Below are 18,704 nucleotides of genomic sequence, written 5' to 3'. Positions count from 1 at the left end.
CAGTAGATCACAGAGCTCAGTAGGTCAAGAGCAGCAATCAGCTGTTACAGAGCAACGCTCCCTCCAAAGCAGGCCTCATTAAGTTAATGTCTGTTGGAGGGAACTAAATGATGTGTTATCTCCTCCTGCAGCCCCAGATGAGCTTTCAGAGATGACTGAACACAGGCGTTAAGGCTTTATTCAGTACACTTAAGGAACAGACATACAAACAGGACAGGGTTGTGTAATTGAGGTACATGCTTCCCAGTCCCAAACACTACGTGACCACAGTCCAAAACTCGGATCAGAGACAAAGCCCACCCCCACCCAGCAAAGACTTTCCTCCTGCTTTACCCTACGTGTCATCATGGCTTTCTCTGGGAAGAGAAGTGCTACTAACGAGCAGATCTGCACCAGGAGAAGCAGAGGGAGATGAGGAGACAATCCCTCAGCCCCGAGTGCAGCCAGGCAGAGGCAGGAACCTTCTGCATCACTCCTGCCTGGACAATCTCCTGCAAAGGGCCACCTCAGTTTATAGTGAGCACATCACTCTGGATCTCATGGCTCAGCTGGGTCTGGAGGTCACTCAGCTTCTTCTTCAGGCCAGACAGTGCAGAGAGAACGATGGTTTCGGGGCGCAAAGAGCCACAAGATTCCACGTTGTAATAAAACCTGAGGTTACAAGTCAGGGAGAAAGTTACCAAGTGTTCTGTGAGGAGGTACAAAACCAGAGAGCACCCACACAGCAGCTCTAACCCACCAGGACCCACTGCAGGGAGATGCTGAGCTCCCCTCTGGGCATGAGCCAGCACTGCCCTGCTACAACAGCAGCCACAGACTCCCATGGAGCTCATAGCAGCCCTCACGACCCTCCAAAATGCAAGAGCCCTTGTGAGGCTTTCTCTGCTCAGCTATGTGATGTGAAAGCTGCACGGGGAAGCTAAGACTGGCTGTCTGGCTGCAGGCACTCCTGCAACACATTATCACCTGGTAGAGAGGGCAGCAGCAGCAATCAGAGCATGAGAGACTCACGTGGGTGAATAATACTGCTGATGACATCAGTGTCTTCAGCATCACCCTAAGCCATCTCTCCAAGACACTTGACCAAATATTGCAGTGCCCTACCTGGTAACAGGAACTCTGAAGAGTCACCCAGAGGGCAAAACCTGCCAGGCCTGGGCACATCACCAGTTAATTGCAACTCCTGCCTTGCTTTCCAGGGAGCAGCAGCTCTCTGCGCTGGTGCAGCACATCCAACTCACACCAACAGCAAACGCAGTGCACCCAGCTCCATCCCCCTCCTCCCAGCAGTGGGAGCACATCCAGCTTCCTACCTCTCGGGCTTCCCATTGGGGTCATATGGAGCCTGAGCATCCTCCTCATCGATCTCTGAGTATTCACTCTTGGGCCTGGAATGAGAGCAGGGAAGGTCAGCACTGGATCAAATCATGGAAAAAAAGTTCACATTAATGTAGCCCTTTCTATTTCCTCCACCTTGAGCAGCCTGAGAAGCCAGCATAGAAAACTCCATGCCCACCACAGTCTCCTGCCAGCCTCCCTCAGACCCAATGAGACCAAGATCATCGTGTCCTGTCACCAGTGGTCCTCAATAAAACTGCATTTTCCAACAAAACCTTCCACCTGCAACAAATATATAGCATTCATGAGCCTTCATGTTACTTGCCACGCTGTCCATTACTGAAAACAGGGCAGAGACTGAACCTTGTTTCACCATGACGTCTGCTTTGAGAGTCCAGCTGCATTCCAGCACTCTGCCAGCAGCCTCAAAACTAAAACCAAAACAATAACTATCCTTGGATAGCAGAGACATCTGTCTCTGTATTGTCTTCACTAGAAGCAAGATGAACTTGGAAAGAAACCCATTATCATCAGGGAACACACAGCTCCAACAGCAATCACCACTTCTTTAGGTCCTTCTAACTCTGACACTGATTTTGTCAAGAATCTCTCCAGGGCTGTTTCCAGGTACTGCACACAACAGCAGGCTCATGAGGATGCAGCCCAGTCTGCCACCAAAGGAATCTGCATCAGCGCTGCCTTGGGCCACCCAGACATGTAAAGCCTCACCACAGAGGGACGCAGGTTCAGCCTGTCACTTCTTAACATCCAGCATTACAGAAATTAAACCAGAGAGTTTTTGTGGCACCACAACGAAGCCTAAAATTATTTCAAATCCTGATTTGAAATTCCACATCACAGAGACGTTCCTGCTTCGCAACCACCCAGCCAACAGCCCAGACCATCAACCCAATTTCGGTGCAATTTACCTGCCATGATCCGTTTGGCAACTACAAAACTCTCCAGTTCTGCCCCCAAAGTGATGGTGACAGAGGCCAGTCCCGCACACCAACACTTCTGATGTGCTCATGATAGAGATAATGCAGAGCTGCAACCTGCTGGCCCACCCCCACCCAGACTGACTGAACTGAACCATGGAGGTGTCCTACAGAGCCCATCAAAGCCAAGCTTTGGGGTTTGCTCCTTCCATCAGTGAAAACAGCCTGGGATTGCTGTGGGCAGATCTCAGAATCTGGGCAGAGTCCCTGTGACAGAAAACGCCTGGCAGACAGCTGGAGGTGGAGAATACAGGCTAAATGCTGCTCTCAGCAGCCCCTTTACTGAGAGCTGCCTTAGCAAGGGGCAACGTAATCAAAGCAATGGTGTGTAGGCTCAGAGCAGACAGTGAGGAAGAATGACAGGTATTTTTGGAGTCAAGCCTGGCAATGCGGGGCCTGGGCAGGAGGAAAGCCTGCTGAGCCCCTTCTGCTGCACAGCCTCTTGTCCAGCTGCAGCTCTGCTCAGGCTTCCGTTCCCCCCAGCTTCTGCAGTCCCTGCACCAAATTCTGCTCCTGCATCGAGGTCTTCCTGACCTTGTGCAGCTCTACCTGCTGCCCTGCAACCACAGCAGCTCATCTGCTGTCCCTCCTAGCTCCTGCTTGCCGCTGCCTTGGCTGAAGCACCCAGTGCCTCTCTGCTGCTGGCTCCAGCATGCTCAATGGCAGCATGTCTGCTGGATGGTCACTGCGACTTGAGTATGTACAAGAAAAAGCAATGCTTAGAGATCCAAACTATGCCCTGGGCTGAAATGACGTAACCAAACAATGGCTTGGCTTCAAAGGAACCCTTTAAGACCACCTAGTCCCATCCCTTTGCCTCAGAGCTGTACTGTTTTCTGCTTGGACACTGTGTTGACTGTAACTCTTTGAATATGGCTATGCAGCCAAGTCCCTGTTTTCCTCAGCTTTCCCAGCTGTATGGTAACTGTTGAGTCATGGCCTGAAACACTGATTGATCACCTGGGAAAAGGACCAGCTCAGCCCTGGGAGCACAGGTGAAGGCATTTCAGCTGCATGACAGGAAGGGGTGGAGCCTGGCTGCATCTCTCTTAGACCCCATTTAAGGGCTGACTGCCACTGGGGAAGGATCTCTGGTTGGAGATCCTTCTTTTGTGGAGTTTCTACTCTGAGCCTGGACCTTCAGAGACAGGTGAGCACTTCTCTTTCTGTCACGTCCCCTATTGCACTGGTCCCTTTGCTGTTGCATCTATCCCTATACACCTGTGCAGCATCTCTCTTTTCTTCCCAGTGTATGTGTCCCTGGTTCTGCTGCTTATGCAGTTCCTTCCTTTGACCAGGAGGTCCTTACTCAGCCACAGTGATTTCCTAACTTCCTTGCCTGATTTTTTTTTATAAATGAGAATTAAGAGTTCTTGTGTCCTAACAAAAACAGCTCTGAAGAGCCATCGTCTCTCTTCTGCTCCTATATCTGTGAGGACAGTTTCTTGGGGGTCTCACCCATTTTTTTCCTTATAAAACTGCATCTCTGCTCTCCTAAAACTCAGGATCCTGTTTGTTTCTTTTTGCTTGGGATCACAAATTCCACAAGGGCACAATTAGCACAGCCCAGGCTGTCACTATTCCTGGTCTCTCCAATTAGTTCATCTGTGTTGGTGAATAACAGGTCCAGTAACTGCCAATTACTAATACCTCACATGCTTTTCTTGTGGCACAGGTTCTAATATGAGTGGGTGGATGGATCAGCTTTATGTGGCTGGTCTATCCGTTACTCAGGTGCTCTTCATTCTCCCTACACACAGCACCTGACTGCTGTGTAGGAGCTCTTCAGGGGCTGGGGGAAACTAAGTGCCACCTGGGAAACTTTGTCAGGTCTTTTCTGACCAATGCAGCCTTAGTTTATCCCAGGGGGGTCAAAGGCAGTGAAAAAGAAATTAATAATATGGAGACACCCTATGTGATTATCACCCTAGTGATTAGGTTCAGCAGCCCCTGAGTGGCAGACTGAAGTTCTACAGCTGCTATTGTACTGGATACTGTAGGCTGGCCTTAAGGCTACCCCAAACATGGCCAGCCTGGCCATATGCTTTAGGCAACCATGACATACCACTCCTCTGGCTTGGGGTACACTGTGTGCCTCAGTGCGTTGTCTGGGTCGTACTCAAAGGCTACGCCTGCTGTGGGGTTCCACTTGGCGTGCTCCTTGCCAAAGCCCTTCTTGGCGTAGGCTCTCAGCTTCAGCTCCTGGCCCTTTCGCAGCTTCACAATCAGGATGTCTACAGAAAAGCACATGCTAGTGTGGGAAGGCTGATGAGAAGAAATGGATGTCAGCTCTAGGTTTACACAACTAGTAAACAAAGGATGAGTTCAGAGAGACTAAGAGGAAAACCCATTTCCTCCTGCAGTTCTTACTCCCTGCTGAATGCCACTTACCATCCTGCTCCACGTAGTCATTGGGGTCGTTGTCTCTGCTCCGAGATGTTACCTGCAGGACGACAAAAGGAAACCGATGAGAATGCCAGCCTCACAGATTGCATTAACTACTAAAATAAGACTGTGGAGCGCCGTTGCAGAATGACTTACAGCAACAAATGCAGTTCACCCTATTTAATGGAAATTGGGACTATTTAGACAACTGCAACTCAGTTTGTGATGTCCTGCTCCACCAGTCTGCTCTCTCCCACAGGATAGAGAGAGTCACAGCCTGTGCCCACTGCTGCTGTTTGGTTCTGCAGCAGTTCAGATTTGCCTGTGATACTGCTAGAAGAGGATGCATAGCACTCACACAACCAAAGCTGAAGCAAGAGACATCAACCTCTGTCTATTGCTTTAATTAGGCACTCTGGAACAAACTTCACCACCAGAAGCAGCTCCCGGGCTGTGGTGACCCCTGGATGTGGACTCGGAGCAAGGCCCCTCCAGCTGACAGCTTTTTCAAACATTCTCCACAAAGTCCCTTTGCATCTGCTCTGCTCTGGCTCTGCCAACCCTCCCCAAGGTGACTGGGCAAGAGCCATTTGGCAGCATTGCCCTGGCTCAGGCTCCTCACACCTTGCCATTCTGAGAGCCAAGAATCAGCAAGCTGGGGGCCTCTGGGCTCCTGCCAAGCTTTGTGAAGGGGCTGACCTTGCCAAAGCCCTGGCAGCAAGCGGGCAGGAGGATGCAGCAGCACAACAGGAGGACACGAGTGCACCTGCTCCTGGTGTTCAAGGCAAGATGAATAGGCTGCCTCACCCAGGAGATGAGGATGCAGGGTAAGGCTTTAAAAAGGCCATACTTGCTTAGATGTCATCAGACAGCGAGTGAAGAATGAGACAACAGAAGGACAATGGCACACAATGCTGTTTCTGCTAATATTCCTGCTTTGTGTTCCCATTATATTCTAAGTGAGGTTTTAAGGAAGTATGAAATGTCCCTGAAAGCCTGTTTTTGTCTATACCCCACGCACCAGCCACCCCAGCCTCAATGGTAATGCAGGGATGGGGCATGATGATAGACAGAGGTTGCACAGACCGGAATGACACGGGGGTTGTTGGAGATGAGGTCACGGGATGTGACGTGCCGAGTCTGGTCCTCATTGCAGCGGACATCAAGGGTGAACTCCACAGAGCACTCTGGGCAGAATTCATCGCATGTGCAGTCCTGGGACAGACAAGGGACAAAGCCTTTATGTCAAAGTTCTCTCAGCAAGCATCTGCAGGACTTCCCATCAGATCAAGCACCCACCACCAAAACAAGCACCTGAGGCATTTTGCTTTACTCACTCTGGAATACTGCATCTTATCCACAATGTCATCGCTGGTGAGTGGGATGAGACCTGTGGAAGGAGGGCAGTGAGACACATCTGGGTGAGATGAGGGGGACGCAGAGGAACCGCAGCCTCGTGATAAAGGTATTCCAGCAGTCTGGAGGCAACTTGTGCCCAGCACTCACCCAGTCTGTGGGCAATGAATTCATCGTGGAGCACTGAGGAGTTGGCATCTATCTGGACCCAGTCAATAGCTGCAAGGAAGCACAAAATGAGTTCAGAAGCTGGATGAGGGGGAACGGATCTAATCTAACAGAGGGGAGATTTAGATAAGATTTAAGAAATCCTTTACTCAAAGGCAACGAGACCCTTGTACTGCTGCCCTGAGAGGCTGAGGATGCTCCATCCCTGGAGGAGGCACTCAAGGCCAGGTTGGGGGGGATCATAGGCAGCCCGACTGGATAGAGGGCACCCAGCATATGGCAGGGATTGGAGCTCGTTGGAGCTCGCTGATCTTTAAGGCCCCCTCCAACCTAAGCCATTCTATGACAGCCGGCTGTGCGGGGCTGAAGGCAACACCGAGGGGAAAGCAGGAGGGGCCGGACAAGAGGACAAAGAAACCGATACCTATAATGGGCACCTCCGCTATGAACACCCTCCGGATGGAGTTGGCCACGCTGTAAAAACACCTCTGTTCAGTGCAGGAACCACGAGCAGCCCCAGCTCCCGCTGCCCCCTGCCCGGCTCCACCCGCCCGCGGCCTACCCCGGCCTAGGCCCTCCCCGCGCTCCCTTCGCCCCGCGGGGCCGTCCCGCTGTCCCCCCTCCCCTCAGCCGGTTCCGGGGCGGACCCCCCGGGTTCCGCTCACGCCAGGTCGGTGTTCTCGATGATGAACTTGACGTTCTCGTCCGTCAGCTCGGTGATGCGCACCGTGGGCTGGTTGGCGTACGGCATGGCCGCCCCCGGTGCCGCTCTGTTAGGCCGCAGCCGTGCCCCTCCCGCCGCTCTCGCGCGCCCCCTGCCGGCACGGAGGACCCGACCCACCCGCCCCGGTGCGGGACAAGCAGAGGAGAGGCGCGGTAACAGTGCGGGGCTTTATTGGTGCTGCGGGAAGGGAGCCCCGTTCTCGATCCGCTGTGCGGGGCTCCGTCCTCAGCGGCGCTGGTTCAGCCCGGTCAGGTTGGTGATCTGCGGGCACAGGGAGATGGGGGGTGTCAGCAACGGGGGGAGCACAGCGGGGTGAGGGTGGTGATACACAAAGGGCTGGACCCTCCGTAAGTGTAGAACCCTGAGTTGGAAGGGACTTGTGCTGATCATGGAGTGGAAGCGCTGATCCACAATGCAACACCCAAACCCTGTGTCTGTGATGGGAAATGTTCATAGCTTTAGGTGGGGGCTGGTTCAGATAGTGCCAATGAGCTCTGGTTTGTGCATCAGGCAGTGTGGCTTTGTGGTGGTAATCATGAGCTCATCCCAAAGCTCTGGGCTTCGTTTTATGCTGCGTTACAGCTTCCTTCGGCACAGAAAAGCAATCTGGGCCCAAACTACCCAGAAAATCATCTTTATGTGGATTTAAGCTAGGAAGAACTGTTTGCTTTTATGCTGTAATCTAAATTCAGGAGGGAAGACACGCTAGTGTTAAGTGTGGAATGGAGTGCAGTAATTCTGCCCTCACAGCCTTGTTGGCTTCAGTATTACTTACAGTAACTGCAGCTCCCATCAGGCCCTGGGCGAGTGCTTTGCCAGTTGACTGTACCTATAGGAGACAGGAGATCAGCTTTCCTTTACACTTACATTGTGGGTGTAACCCGAACACAAAGATGCGATGCCAACAGATACGTGTTTGCTACAGGAAGGTGCTGATAGAAGCCAAGCACTGCAGACAAAGGCTACCCAAAGAAACAAGGGATTTCCTGCGAATACACAGCTCCTAATCACTCCAGCAATTCCTAATGCTGCACTGCCAGCCTCTAGTACAGCAGGGGTCTTCCATTAAGTGTGAGATGGATCAGCCAGCCTTGTCTGCACACACGTTGGTATGTGGTTGATGCTGGTGTGTAGCTGGTGTTACCTGCTCAGCTGCGCTGCCCATGTTCATGGCATCAGCTACTCTGTTCTCCAGGAAACGCCACGTGTCTTCAAAGTCAGGGGACGTGTCCTGCATCATCACCAGCTCCGTGGTGTTGTAGATGCCGGTGAGCACAGCACGACGGGTGTACCAGTTAAACTGCAAGGGCATGGATTGAGAGAGGTGAGCTGAGATCACAAAAGAGGCCCTGCAGAACTGCAAGGGAAAACAACACGCTGTCTCCTCACTATTGGGCTGCCTGGTTGGAGAAGCTGCTCAGTAAACAGCCCTGGGATGACACATTCCTTCCTGACAGAATGCAGCTCATGGGCTGCCAGCCAGCACCGACATCTGACAGCACAGCTGCTCCTGGGGCACCAGGCAGAGATTGTGAGCACTGGGTATAAAACCACAGAATGCAATTGCCACCAGCTGCTTCTGGTTGCAAGTAGGCACCTACAGCAAACAGAGCCAGCTGGTTGGCTGCACTGTGCAAAGGTTTATCTTTGCAAGCAGGAGATGTGACGCTCAGATCTGCTGGCTGTATTTAGAACTGAACTCCAAGTGCAGTTTGTACAAGGTATAAAAGTGTTGGAAAGGGACAAAGTGATGACAGAACTGTGTGAGGCATCACGGGGATGCACCTTTCCCAAATGCTATCACTGGAATTCCAGTATTGCCTGCTCTGTCACTATGTCAGTGCGCTGCTGGCAGCAATGCTGTAGGATGTATTACAGCAATAGGTTGCAAAAATTCACAGGTAACTCCAGCTCCTCAGCTTTTCCAGTTGCTCCGGATTCACTGGCAGCCAAAATGGATATATGCTTTTAAAAACAGGTCTCCAACTTCATTTGCTGCTTCCTTCATTACAGCAATTATACGGGTACCTAGAAGAAACGCCGGTTCTTCCATTCATGATTGCAATGAAGGAGGAAAATGGAAACACTCATTTAATCTCAAAAACAGTCAAGTTGAAAGCTCTGCTGCCTGCATCACAACTGGCCAACAAGGTGATGTGAGCTGTCACTGTTTGCAGCTGGATCTCCAATGCTTGAGACTGAACTCCTGCTCCTTGTGCAGCATCCCACACAAGCACTTCAGTGGGGAGACTGAGTCCTGATGACCTTCATGAGCCATAAGGGACCTGCAGTTCCTGATGCAATTGCAGCCTTTCAGGTTTTCTTTTTTCTAGATTATTCCTTTAATATATTTTTTTTCTGTCCTCTTAATTATTTTCCACTGCAGTAACTTCTCTTTCATACTCAGATAAAAGAAGTTTATTAAAGTAGTTTGTTAAATGGTTCATGCAGCTTTTCCCTACATCTATATGGATTAAAATAACGTATTAATTGCTTCAAGTAAGGTAATAATTTCCTTTTATTCCCTGCCAGAAAGATGAAAGCTTTAATAAGCTACTGGTATTTTTAGATAGATTCTTTAAAGTTTTCAAGTCAAATCTGTCATTGCTGCTGTTGCTGGAAGAGGCAACTGTTGCTACCTGAATTGGATTGACTTCCTAGCCTTGAAGTCTCAACAGTTTGGTCTGTCTACCTCAAAAGGAGCATTGACTGATTGAAAGCAGGTCCTTTTAATTTGCACAACTCCCATTGGAAAGAATTCGCCCCATTAGCTTCTATGTCTTGTTGAAAACTATCGTATGGCTTCTGAAGGCTTGAGGGACTTCTGAAAGCATCTCCTTCATTCAAAAAATGGATTGTATCAAGAGAGACACAGCTCAATGCCTGGTTCTACTTGTTGTTTTCCTGAGGCACAGACAGGCAGAAGCAGCCTGTCTGCAAGGTGCAAGGACTTACATCTGTGGACTGGTCTCCAGCGTAGTGCCATATATCATCAATCATGCTGGTGAGGAGGTTGAGGCTTGAAGGGATGTTATGTGGGAGCAATAGGATGCTGACAGCCTGAGAAAGAAATACACAGATAAATGGAAGAGTCAAAGAGAGGATGACATTGCATGAAAACAGACCAATGTTTCTTTGCTGTGTTGTTTTCTTCTTGCTGCTGCTGACTTGCTTCCAGCTCCCAGTGAGACCTCCATGCTCTACTCACTGGCACCGGCCTTTCCAAGCAGCAAGACTTGCACAGCTTGGCAGCTCAGCTCATGACTCGGCCTCTATGGGAGCCCAGGCTCCCTGCTCAACATAAATGCTTCTGTGTTGGCTCCATGAGCTGCCTCTCCAGGCACAGAAATGCAGCACAAGCAGAGATGACTCACCCCTGTGCTGTGTCCCTGCGGGGAAGGAGTCAAACCTCTTGTTTCTCCAAATTTGACTTTGAACTCAAACCAGCTATGAAGGGGCAGAACAGACAGCCACAATGGCCTTCCTGAGCTCCTGCAGCCTTTGAAAATACTAACAACGCCCAGAGAGTCACAAACCACCCACGTCCTTCACCAAACTATGCTAATCTGTAACAAATAAAACATGAATCCTATCTGCTCTCTCTGCAAGGAGAGCTGAGTTCAGCCACCCAGAGGCCAGCAGTGACTCTGGACAAGAAAGGCCAACTATGCAGTGACCTTTGCAGCCCAAGATTGGGAACTTTATTTATTACTGTGGCTGCAATTCCTTTCTGACCTGGTGAAGAAAAACTTGAAACTTCTATATGAATTTTGAAGCATAGAGGCCTCCCAGTACACAGAGCTATCCTCAGGTTGTCAAGGGTTTGTCACCTGCAATGGCAAGCAGGCAGTTTCTTGCAACAAAGCAGTAGTTCTGCATTTACAATCATTGGATGATCCCAGTGCTGCTAGAACCATGCTACAGGGAGCCTGACATGGCAGTGACACTGTAAGTACAGCTAAGCAGACACATAAGTATTATTCCCTGGGGATCCCAGTTGGGTGGAGTGAAAAATGGAGAGGTCTGCCTTTCTGGAAAGGCAAGAAATGGTTGTTCTAAGGAGACTGCCTTCCTCCAGGGCTGCTGTCCTCTTGAAGGCTGTGAATCATTTGAAACCAGTGAGGGTTTCATTTACAACCTTGACCTATTCTGGTGGAGATTGCATTGAAGGCCACAGGGTATTTAAAAGGCACACACATAAATGATAATCTTGATATTCATTTTATACCTGTGGCCATTTCTCAATATATGGAATCACCATTCTCAGCCTGGCTTCCACAGCATCTCTCAGGAATTGATCCGTAGGCTTCTTCCTACAAAGCACAACCATGTTAAATGCAGTTATCAACTTGAGAGACCAATCATTTTCCCACCTCAGCAACAGAGATGCAAAGTATTATGTAATCTGTGTGCTTGTAGTTCAACTCTCCATCTGGGAAAGGTGGTATTGTTTGGGTAAATGACATTCTTTACTTAAAAGTATCCAGTGTGTCTGGGATGGCGAGTGCCTGCCAAGGAAGATGTCTTTTCATACCCAATACTCACTCTGCATTGCCCTGCTGCACTTGATTTTGTTCCTCCTCCAGCAGCTCAGACAGCTTGGAGTTGCACTGAGACACAAAGTGCAGGATCAATTCACTGCCATCATTGCGAAACATCCCTGCAGCAGCAGCAGAGAGTCCAAGAGTCTGCAGGGAGAAGAGGAGAAGCACAGACCAGGTCATACACTGTTAAGCAAGAACCAGCTAGGAAATATGTTGTAGTTATTCTGCATGTGATATTATATGATTTTAAACAAAACAATACTGCATTAAGAAAGCTCTTTCTGTATCTATGTTCCTCTCTTTAGGATCACTACGTCATGCCTCAGTGTAATTCTGAGTGTTACCCTGTTGGGATTCATTCCTACCCAGTACTATCTGCTGACCAAGGTGCACAGCCCAAGAGTATGTGGGGGAAGCATGCAGGCCTGGCTGTCTTTGAACTTCAGTTCCATCTGGTTCTTTGCTTCTCTCCCACATACCTTGGCTCCCTCTGCAATGGCTTCAGCCGTCCAGCCATGTTCAGGCACAAACTCCAGCGCTGCTGTGAGGATTCGATGCTGCAGCTGTTCCTCGCTCTCATAGTCCTCTGACTCCTGGCCGCCCTGGCCAGTGGAACTATGAGAAGGCATTGGTATAGTGAGGGAACATCATCACCACACACAGCAACCTGGGCTCTGTGTGTGGACATGTCCCAGGGGTCTGCTCACAGCAGACATCTCACCTTCTCCTGTAAAATCCTCCCCAGAAAAGGGATTCCTAATGACCCTTCACCATTAGAGGAGAGGGAAATAGGGGAAGGCTCAATCCAGATGGAGACCAACTGGCCTCAGATAACCCACTTCATTAGGAAAAGAAACACAAAATAGCTGCTAAACTAGCTCTATTTTTCCCCAGCAGGGCCTTCAGTTACATGCATGACACCACAACTGCAGATTGACACAGAGATCCAGCAGTGAGGGCTGGTGCTCCCCCAGCTCTGTGATGGATGGTGGCACTGCAACAGCTGCTCGAGGCCTCATTAACTCTACAGAGAGTGGCTGATACCTGGTGTGTGTGCTCTGGGCCTCCTGCTCTGGCTGTGTGTCTGCTTGCTGTGTGTCAAACTGCTGCTGGTAGGATGGTGCTGCTGATGGCGGCTCCTTCCTCTGCTCCTCAGACACTCTTCTCAGTGCAGCCGATGCATGGAGCCCCTGCTGGGGTTTGTACAGCTGGCACCCGAGTCCTGAAAGGGAAATTAATGCAGGGACGTGTCCCTCCATCATAAATAGCGCCATAAACTCACACAGAACGGCTTAGATCTGAAGGGACCTTAAAAATCACCCGGTTATAACCCCCCCATCACCCCCGGTACCCACCGCCGCCCCTGCCACAAGCACCGGGAGACCCCTTAGTACCACAGCCCCCCCTGGCGGCACGGCCCTGCTGCCCTTCAGCTCACCTTGCCCCGCCCCGCTCCCAACCCACGCACGGTCACGCTCACGCTCACGGTCACGGTCACGCTCGCGGCCCCACGCGGGCACACGCCCCCTCCCTTCCCCCGCCCTCCGCGCCCCCTCACCCGCGCGGCCCCGCCACAGCCTCCAGCCCGCACGCCTCAGCCCGCCTGCGGCCGCCGCCGCCATCTTGGAAGCGGGCAGCGGCGGTGACGTAAGGGGCGGTGCGTGATGACGTCAGAGCGGGACGAGGGCTAGAGGTGAGTGCGCGCTTCACTTCAGCGCTGGGTCGGCGGGCTGCGGCCTGTGGGGCGGGAGGTGAGCTCAGGTTGGCTTTTATTCCTCATTAATCTCACATAGAGCGCTTGTTTGGGAGCATTCAGCCCTTCTGCCCCACGGAGGAGGGGTTCTGTCGGGATCAGGCCGGCTGGGAGGCGCTGAAGCCTCAGGCTGTGGCTCACATGGGCTATAGGCACGGTGTTGGTGCGGTTCTCGTTCCTTTCCTGACCCCACAGTCTGTTCCTCACCCCCAGGTGGACATGGGGGAGCACGGCATCACCTCGGGGCAGCGCGTGGCCGTCATCTGGGACAGCTCCTCGCCCGTGGAAGCACTGAAGGGGTTGGTGGATGCCGTCCAGGCCTCGGTGGGGGCTGACAGCCGTGTGTCTGTGGAGAACGTCGACCAGTTGTGTCAGTGTAAGAACCAGCTCAGTTTTTCACTATCTGCCTTAAAGTGAGAAGGAGCGGCTGCTTTCTGAGCTCTCTTGTGCCCTGGTTTGTAAGTCAGACAGCACCCGTGGTGCTACAATGAAATACAGTGAAACCAGATGTATTCTCTGCTCGTGCTTCTTACAACTGGTGTCTTCAGCCGGTTGGCTTGAGTGCTGCCCGCTTTTGGGCCTCTCACCACAAGAAAGACATGGAGATGTGTCCAGAGAAGGCAGTGGAGCTGTGAGGGGTCTGAGCCCAGAGCTTTGGGAGCAGCTGAGGGAATGGGATGGGTCATTTGGAGATGAGGAGCTCATGGCTCTGCAGCTTCTGAGAGGAGGATATGGAGAGGGAAGGAGCCAGCCTCTCTCCCAGGTAACAGTGATAAGATGAAAGGTCATTCCTTTGAGCTGTACCAGGGCAGGTTCAGGTTGGTTATTAGGAAAAAGGCGACTTCTCAGAGCAGGGATTCACTGGCACAGGTTCCATGGAGGTGGCTGAGTCACCATCCCTGGAGGTGTTCAAGAAATGTGGGCGTGTAATACTTGGGGATGTGGTTAGTGGGCAGTGTTGGTGGCAGGTAGACAGCTGGACTAGTTCATCTTAGAGGTCCTTTCCAACCTTAATGATTCTGTGATTCAGTTACCACTGTTATACAGAGATACAAGAGATGAAGGGAGAGATAGAAATTATTATTAAGCAAAGAATTATGAGTTTATACATACATAAAATTATACTGTCTTCATCTCTCTCTCTGCAGCAGCTCACAGGGAGTCCAGTTTTGATGTGATTCTCTCTGGCATGGTACCAGGCAGCACAGTGCAGCACAGCGCAGAGGTACTGGCAGAAATAGCTCGGATACTTAAGCCCGGGGGTCGTGTCCTCCTGAAAGAACCCGTGGTTACAGAATCAGGTAAGAGAATCTGCATCAGCCGTGATTTCCTGGCAGCCAAGAAATTCCTGTGAGAATTAGGCTGAAATGAAAGGCAGCAGGAAGCAGTGTCTAATAGCTTTGCCTACCAGAGCAAGGCTCTGGAGTATTATAGTTTTGAATATAACAATCATTTAGCAGTTCAGATTTTAATAAATTCATGGGTTGTTCACTGCAGTACGTGAAAGTGTTTGGGGGATTTTGTTGTTTTGTGGTTTTTCTGTATGTTTCTGGAGCTAGAACCAACATTTCCACTATTCCAATGAACAAATTGCTCTGTTTTGTTCCTGCTTTTACTGGAGAAGGCCCATTTTAGAGCTGTGGTTTCCATGCTTCTTTGCAGAGATCTCTTGCTTTTCCAGGTTTCAAGTGCCATGCCTGTTTTTCAGTCACCACCATTTTTGTTCTTCCCTCTTGCTATGTCCTGCTTTTGTGTCTTCCAGAAAACAACAGCAGAATCAAGACAGCAGCCAAACTCCCTGCAGCTCTGACTCTCTCTGGGCTGGTGGAGGTGAAGGAGGTATGTTTGTACTTACTTCTTTCAGAACTCTCTCCTGCTCTTACCTAAAAGTAGACGAGGACTTGATGGACAGCAAACTGTTTAGCTGCCCTCGTGCACTGTGAATGTTCATGGATGCAGTCTGCCAGTCTTTTCTTACTGCAAATGTGGTGTTATTCTGTAGGGTTGAAGATAGGAGGGAGCCTGTCTTCTGTCATGCCTGGTGGTTCACACCACACTGATCAGCCCTTTGTGCTGCACTGCAGCTGGGACTGACTCCTCCTCTGTTCTGAGGGATAAGCCAGACACAACTGATTATCTTTGTTCACAGGAGTAGTGGATGGAGCATTGAAATAAGGTGGCTCAGTGTGAGACTAACTGAAGATCTTGCATTCCAGCTGCAAAAGGAACCTCTGACTGCAGAGGAGGCCCAGTCAGTCCGAGAACATTTGGGCTACCAAGGCAATGACCTTCTCATTGTTCAGATAGAAGGCAGGAAACCCAATTTTGAAGTGGGATCTTCAAGTCAACTCAAACTATCCTTTGCCAAGAAAACAAGTCCTTCAGGTAAAGCATGGTTTATGCTGTATGTAGGAATTGCCCTCCTCTGAAGTGACCAGCATCCCTGTGGTAGGGAGTGCTGCATAAATACCTGTGAAGTGATGCTTTCTAAAGTTGTTTGAGCTCTGCTTGCTGGAAATAGATGGAGCAGTGACTGTGGTACCTACTGTTTCTTATTTTGTTTTGGATGCAGGAAAACCCTCAGTGGACCCAGCTACTGCTAAGCTATGGACACTGTCTGCCAATGATATGAATGACGAAGAGATGGTATCCATTTTTATTTGTGAGACTTGGCTGTCATTCCTTCTCTCTTCTTTTCTACTCTAACTAGTTTCAGTCATTCCTCTTGGGAAGCTTTACAACTTAAGAAGTAGAAAAGCATCCCCAGGGCAAAATTTCTCAGGTGCTGTTTGAGGTGTTGGGTGCCCACAGGTGTGGTGAGAGTTGAGGGAAAGGTATTGTTGAGAGGGAGTGTTTCTGTGCATGTAACAGCAATGTCATTCCCTACTAACGAGTCTGTCTGTTGTGTGTTTTCTTCCATGGTTTATTCCAGGATCTTTTGGACTCTGATGAACTACTGGATTCAGAGGATTTGAAAAAGCCAGATCCAGCCTCTCTCAGAGCTCCATCCTGCAAAGAAAAGGGCAAAAAGAAAGCCTGCAAGAACTGGTCAGTGTTGAGATTAGCATGTCCGTGTACCTCTTAGCTCATAGCAATGAAACCTTAGAGGTGGATGTTTTTGAAATAGATTGTGGGAAAGCATCATTCACTTGGTTCGTGTCCTTCCCTTATCTTGGCTATTTGAATGCAAATCCAAACACAGTGAGAACTGGCTATCTGTGCCAGAACTGCTGCAAACTGCCATGGTGGTATGAGCAGCAGCCTTCTCAGAGGTAGCTGCACAGTTTGTGCAGCCTTCACTTGAATCCTGTTCCCACTGCTTTTAAGGAGGAATGGTTTACGTGGCAAATTGCTTTAGAGTCACTTGCTTCAGCTGGAGGAGTGTGCTTCAATACTTGATTTGCAAACTGGTATTGGAGAACAAAGTGCAGAGCATGAGAGTCCCAGGGCCAGCTGTGTTGTGTGACTGAGTGAGGGCTTGTTGCATGAGAGCAGTTTTGGAATGAAGATTATAACTCATAGCTTTTAATCAGAACGATGCAAGTGACTTCTTTGTTTTCTACAGCACATGTGGCCTGGCTGAAGAGCTGGAACAGGAGAAGAAGAGCTCGCAGCCCAAATCTGCCTGTGGAAATGTAAATAGTTGTTATGTTTGTGTGTTGTGGTTTGCAGGGGTGCAGTTTGTGTCTGAGAACCGACTGCAGCAGTCCTACTGCTTACTTTAAAAGCTTACTGCTTTTCAAATACTGCCTGCTTTGCAGAGCTTCTGGCTTTACCATCTCATCTCTTAGAACAGCCCACATGCTCTGCACTAGTTTGCTGTGTGCCGACAGTGCTAGTGCCACCTTGACATGAGTCAGAGTAGACAGTGACACTGTGCTTCACTTGCTCTGTGGGGAAGGTCACCTTATGGGAGTACAGTTAGGGAGCTGCCAAAGCCAGCACACAGCAGAGCTGCCCTTCTGCAGAGCTGGGCTGGAAACTTGGTTCCTTTGTGTGGGTGCAGTGCCCTGCACCAGCTCCATTACCTGCTAAACAAGCATGTGCCCAGAGGAGGTGGAAGGGAAGTGCTTTCTGTGCTGGCATATGCTGAGGAGCAGGTCATTTCTCTAGGTGGGAAAAGCATTTAATAGGAAGAGAGAACTGAGAGTTGCCATGATAAGAAGTGTTTTTCTGTCTCTTGGCAGTGCTACCTGGGGGATGCATTCCGCTGTGCCAGTTGCCCTTACCTGGGGATGCCTGCCTTCAAGCCTGGAGAGAAGATCCTGCTGAAAGAGAACCAGCTGCACGATGCCTAAGAAAGTCATCTCTGAATGTCCTGAAAGGGACCTCTCTGCTTTTCCATCAGCCTGAGATGCAGAGGTTCTTCTTACAGTTCTCCTCATCTGCTCAAATTCCTGCTCTCCAGCCAATACTCGTGGGGAGGGACACTGTGGGGTGGGGAGTGACACTGCTGTGAGCTCATCACATGTAATCAACTTTGAGCTTAGTGATAATCAGTGGTGGCCAGTGGTCTTGTATGTATTACACTTCTTAATGCTAAGCCTCATAGCTGCCTTCACTCAATACTGAGACGCTGGCCATCCCAGCCTGTCCCACCAGCAGAGGGAAGTGGAATTGTGTCAGACTGACCTTGTGTGCGGTGGTAAGAGCCTCACCAGTGCTTCCCCAAGCCCACATTGCTCCTTACCCTTATTTTACATTGTGTTAACAGCTGTGGCTCAGCCCTCAGAGTAACATTGGGCTCCTTCTATTTTGGAAGTCTGAACCTGAAATGCTTTACTAGGTGAGGGTTACTCAGCAGCTCCTATTGCAGGTCAGGAGCAGCCAGTACTCTTTGCTGTGTACTCCTTGGAAATTCATCAGGTGGGTCAGAGTTTACCATATGTTTTGAGGCTGTCACCCCCCCCCCCTCCATCACCTGTTTTGAATGACAAAGATTCATTCCCACTGAGGTAGATATCTGCTGCCCTTAAGGCAGGGAGAAAATTAACCTTGTCCTCCCCCATCTCTGACCGACAAAAACACAAGGGCAGTCTGAGACCCATCCCCTCTCTTGCTGGTTATCAAGTGAGTTACCCACAGTGTCCAATACAGAACATAGCAATAACTTAATTTCTGGTTGATACTGACGACTCTGTATTTATTTGTGTTCTTAATGCTACTGAAGCATCCTTGCAGGTGCAGGATGAGGGAGCTGCTGGTGCTCTGTGCCAGGCTTGCTTCTCACCCAGGGAAGGAGAGGAGGAAAACACAACGTGCTCTGCAGGACATGACTTCTTGTTGTTGTCCTTCCTCAGTTGCGCAATAAACTCACGTAGGGATCTGGGATGAAAAGCTGTTCTGTTCTTAAAATAAATGTGACCAATAATCAAGCATTTGTGTTAGAACTGGTATTGGTGGCATTTTACACAGGTGTCTCTCCTTTTACTTGGTTT

At 50.1% G+C, this 18,704-nt stretch overlaps 3 protein-coding genes and 1 long non-coding RNA gene across 4 annotated transcripts; 2 read left to right on the top strand and 2 right to left on the bottom strand.

Moving 5' to 3' along the window:
- Positions 1–152: 152 nt before the first annotated feature.
- On the bottom strand, positions 153–7,045 carry POLR2C (RNA polymerase II subunit C). The gene is made up of 9 exons (XM_015873763.2): positions 6,911–7,045; positions 6,670–6,719; positions 6,228–6,296; positions 6,059–6,111; positions 5,808–5,936; positions 4,728–4,779; positions 4,402–4,570; positions 1,314–1,388; positions 153–651 (listed from the first exon to the last, which is right to left on the bottom strand). Exons 1-9 carry the CDS (start codon positions 6,994–6,996, stop codon positions 507–509), a joined length of 828 nt encoding a protein of 275 aa, XP_015729249.1. The 5' UTR covers positions 6,997–7,045; the 3' UTR covers positions 153–506.
- Positions 823–5,449, top strand: LOC107319151. Its single transcript, XR_001557647.2, has 2 exons — positions 823–3,486; positions 4,700–5,449. It is a non-coding gene; the product is annotated as an uncharacterized LOC107319151 (long non-coding RNA).
- Positions 7,046–7,122: 77 nt separating the features above from the next.
- Positions 7,123–13,171, bottom strand: COQ9 (coenzyme Q9). Its single transcript, XM_015873757.2, has 9 exons — positions 13,072–13,171; positions 12,558–12,735; positions 11,993–12,128; positions 11,515–11,657; positions 11,198–11,282; positions 9,925–10,029; positions 8,114–8,269; positions 7,745–7,798; positions 7,123–7,230 (listed from the first exon to the last, which is right to left on the bottom strand). The coding sequence occupies exons 1-9, from the start codon at positions 13,133–13,135 to the stop codon at positions 7,195–7,197; spliced, it is 957 nt and encodes a 318-aa protein (XP_015729243.1). The 5' UTR covers positions 13,136–13,171; the 3' UTR covers positions 7,123–7,194.
- On the top strand, positions 13,094–18,642 carry CIAPIN1 (cytokine induced apoptosis inhibitor 1). Its single transcript, XM_015873760.1, has 9 exons — positions 13,094–13,206; positions 13,480–13,642; positions 14,415–14,567; positions 15,029–15,105; positions 15,483–15,651; positions 15,839–15,912; positions 16,199–16,314; positions 16,832–16,901; positions 17,454–18,642. Exons 2-9 carry the CDS (start codon positions 13,486–13,488, stop codon positions 17,562–17,564), a joined length of 927 nt encoding a protein of 308 aa, XP_015729246.1. The 5' UTR covers positions 13,094–13,206; positions 13,480–13,485; the 3' UTR covers positions 17,565–18,642.
- Positions 18,643–18,704: the final 62 nt, after the last annotated feature.

The sequence above is a fragment of the Coturnix japonica genome, chromosome 11 (genome assembly GCF_001577835.2).
Source record: "Coturnix japonica isolate 7356 chromosome 11, Coturnix japonica 2.1, whole genome shotgun sequence".
Classification (NCBI taxonomy): domain Eukaryota; kingdom Metazoa; phylum Chordata; class Aves; order Galliformes; family Phasianidae; genus Coturnix; species Coturnix japonica.
This window is presented reverse-complemented; position numbering and strand designations above follow the sequence as displayed.

Coding starts and splice junctions, on each gene's coding strand:
- POLR2C (XM_015873763.2), bottom strand. CDS start 6,996: ATGCCGTACGCCAACCAGCCCACGGTGCGCATCACCGAGCTGACGGAC. Junction 6,112..6,227: donor ATTCATTGCCCACAGACTGG/GTGAGTGCTGGG, acceptor CTCCTTCCACAG/GTCTCATCCCACTCACCAGC. Junction 4,780..5,807: donor ACAACCCCCGTGTCATTCCG/GTCTGTGCAACC, acceptor GTCGTCCTGCAG/GTAACATCTCGGAGCAGAGA.
- COQ9 (XM_015873757.2), bottom strand. CDS start 13,135: ATGGCGGCGGCGGCCGCAGGCGGGCTGAGGCGTGCGGGCTGGAGGCTG. Junction 12,129..12,557: donor GCCCAGAGCACACACACCAG/GTATCAGCCACT, acceptor GCCTTCTCATAG/TTCCACTGGCCAGGGCGGCC. Junction 10,030..11,197: donor ATATTGAGAAATGGCCACAG/GTATAAAATGAA, acceptor TTTCTTTCTCAG/GCTGTCAGCATCCTATTGCT.
- CIAPIN1 (XM_015873760.1), top strand. CDS start 13,486: ATGGGGGAGCACGGCATCACCTCGGGGCAGCGCGTGGCCGTCATCTGG. Junction 15,913..16,198: donor ATATGAATGACGAAGAGATG/GTATCCATTTTT, acceptor GGTTTATTCCAG/GATCTTTTGGACTCTGATGA. Junction 16,315..16,831: donor AAGAAAGCCTGCAAGAACTG/GTCAGTGTTGAG, acceptor TGTTTTCTACAG/CACATGTGGCCTGGCTGAAG.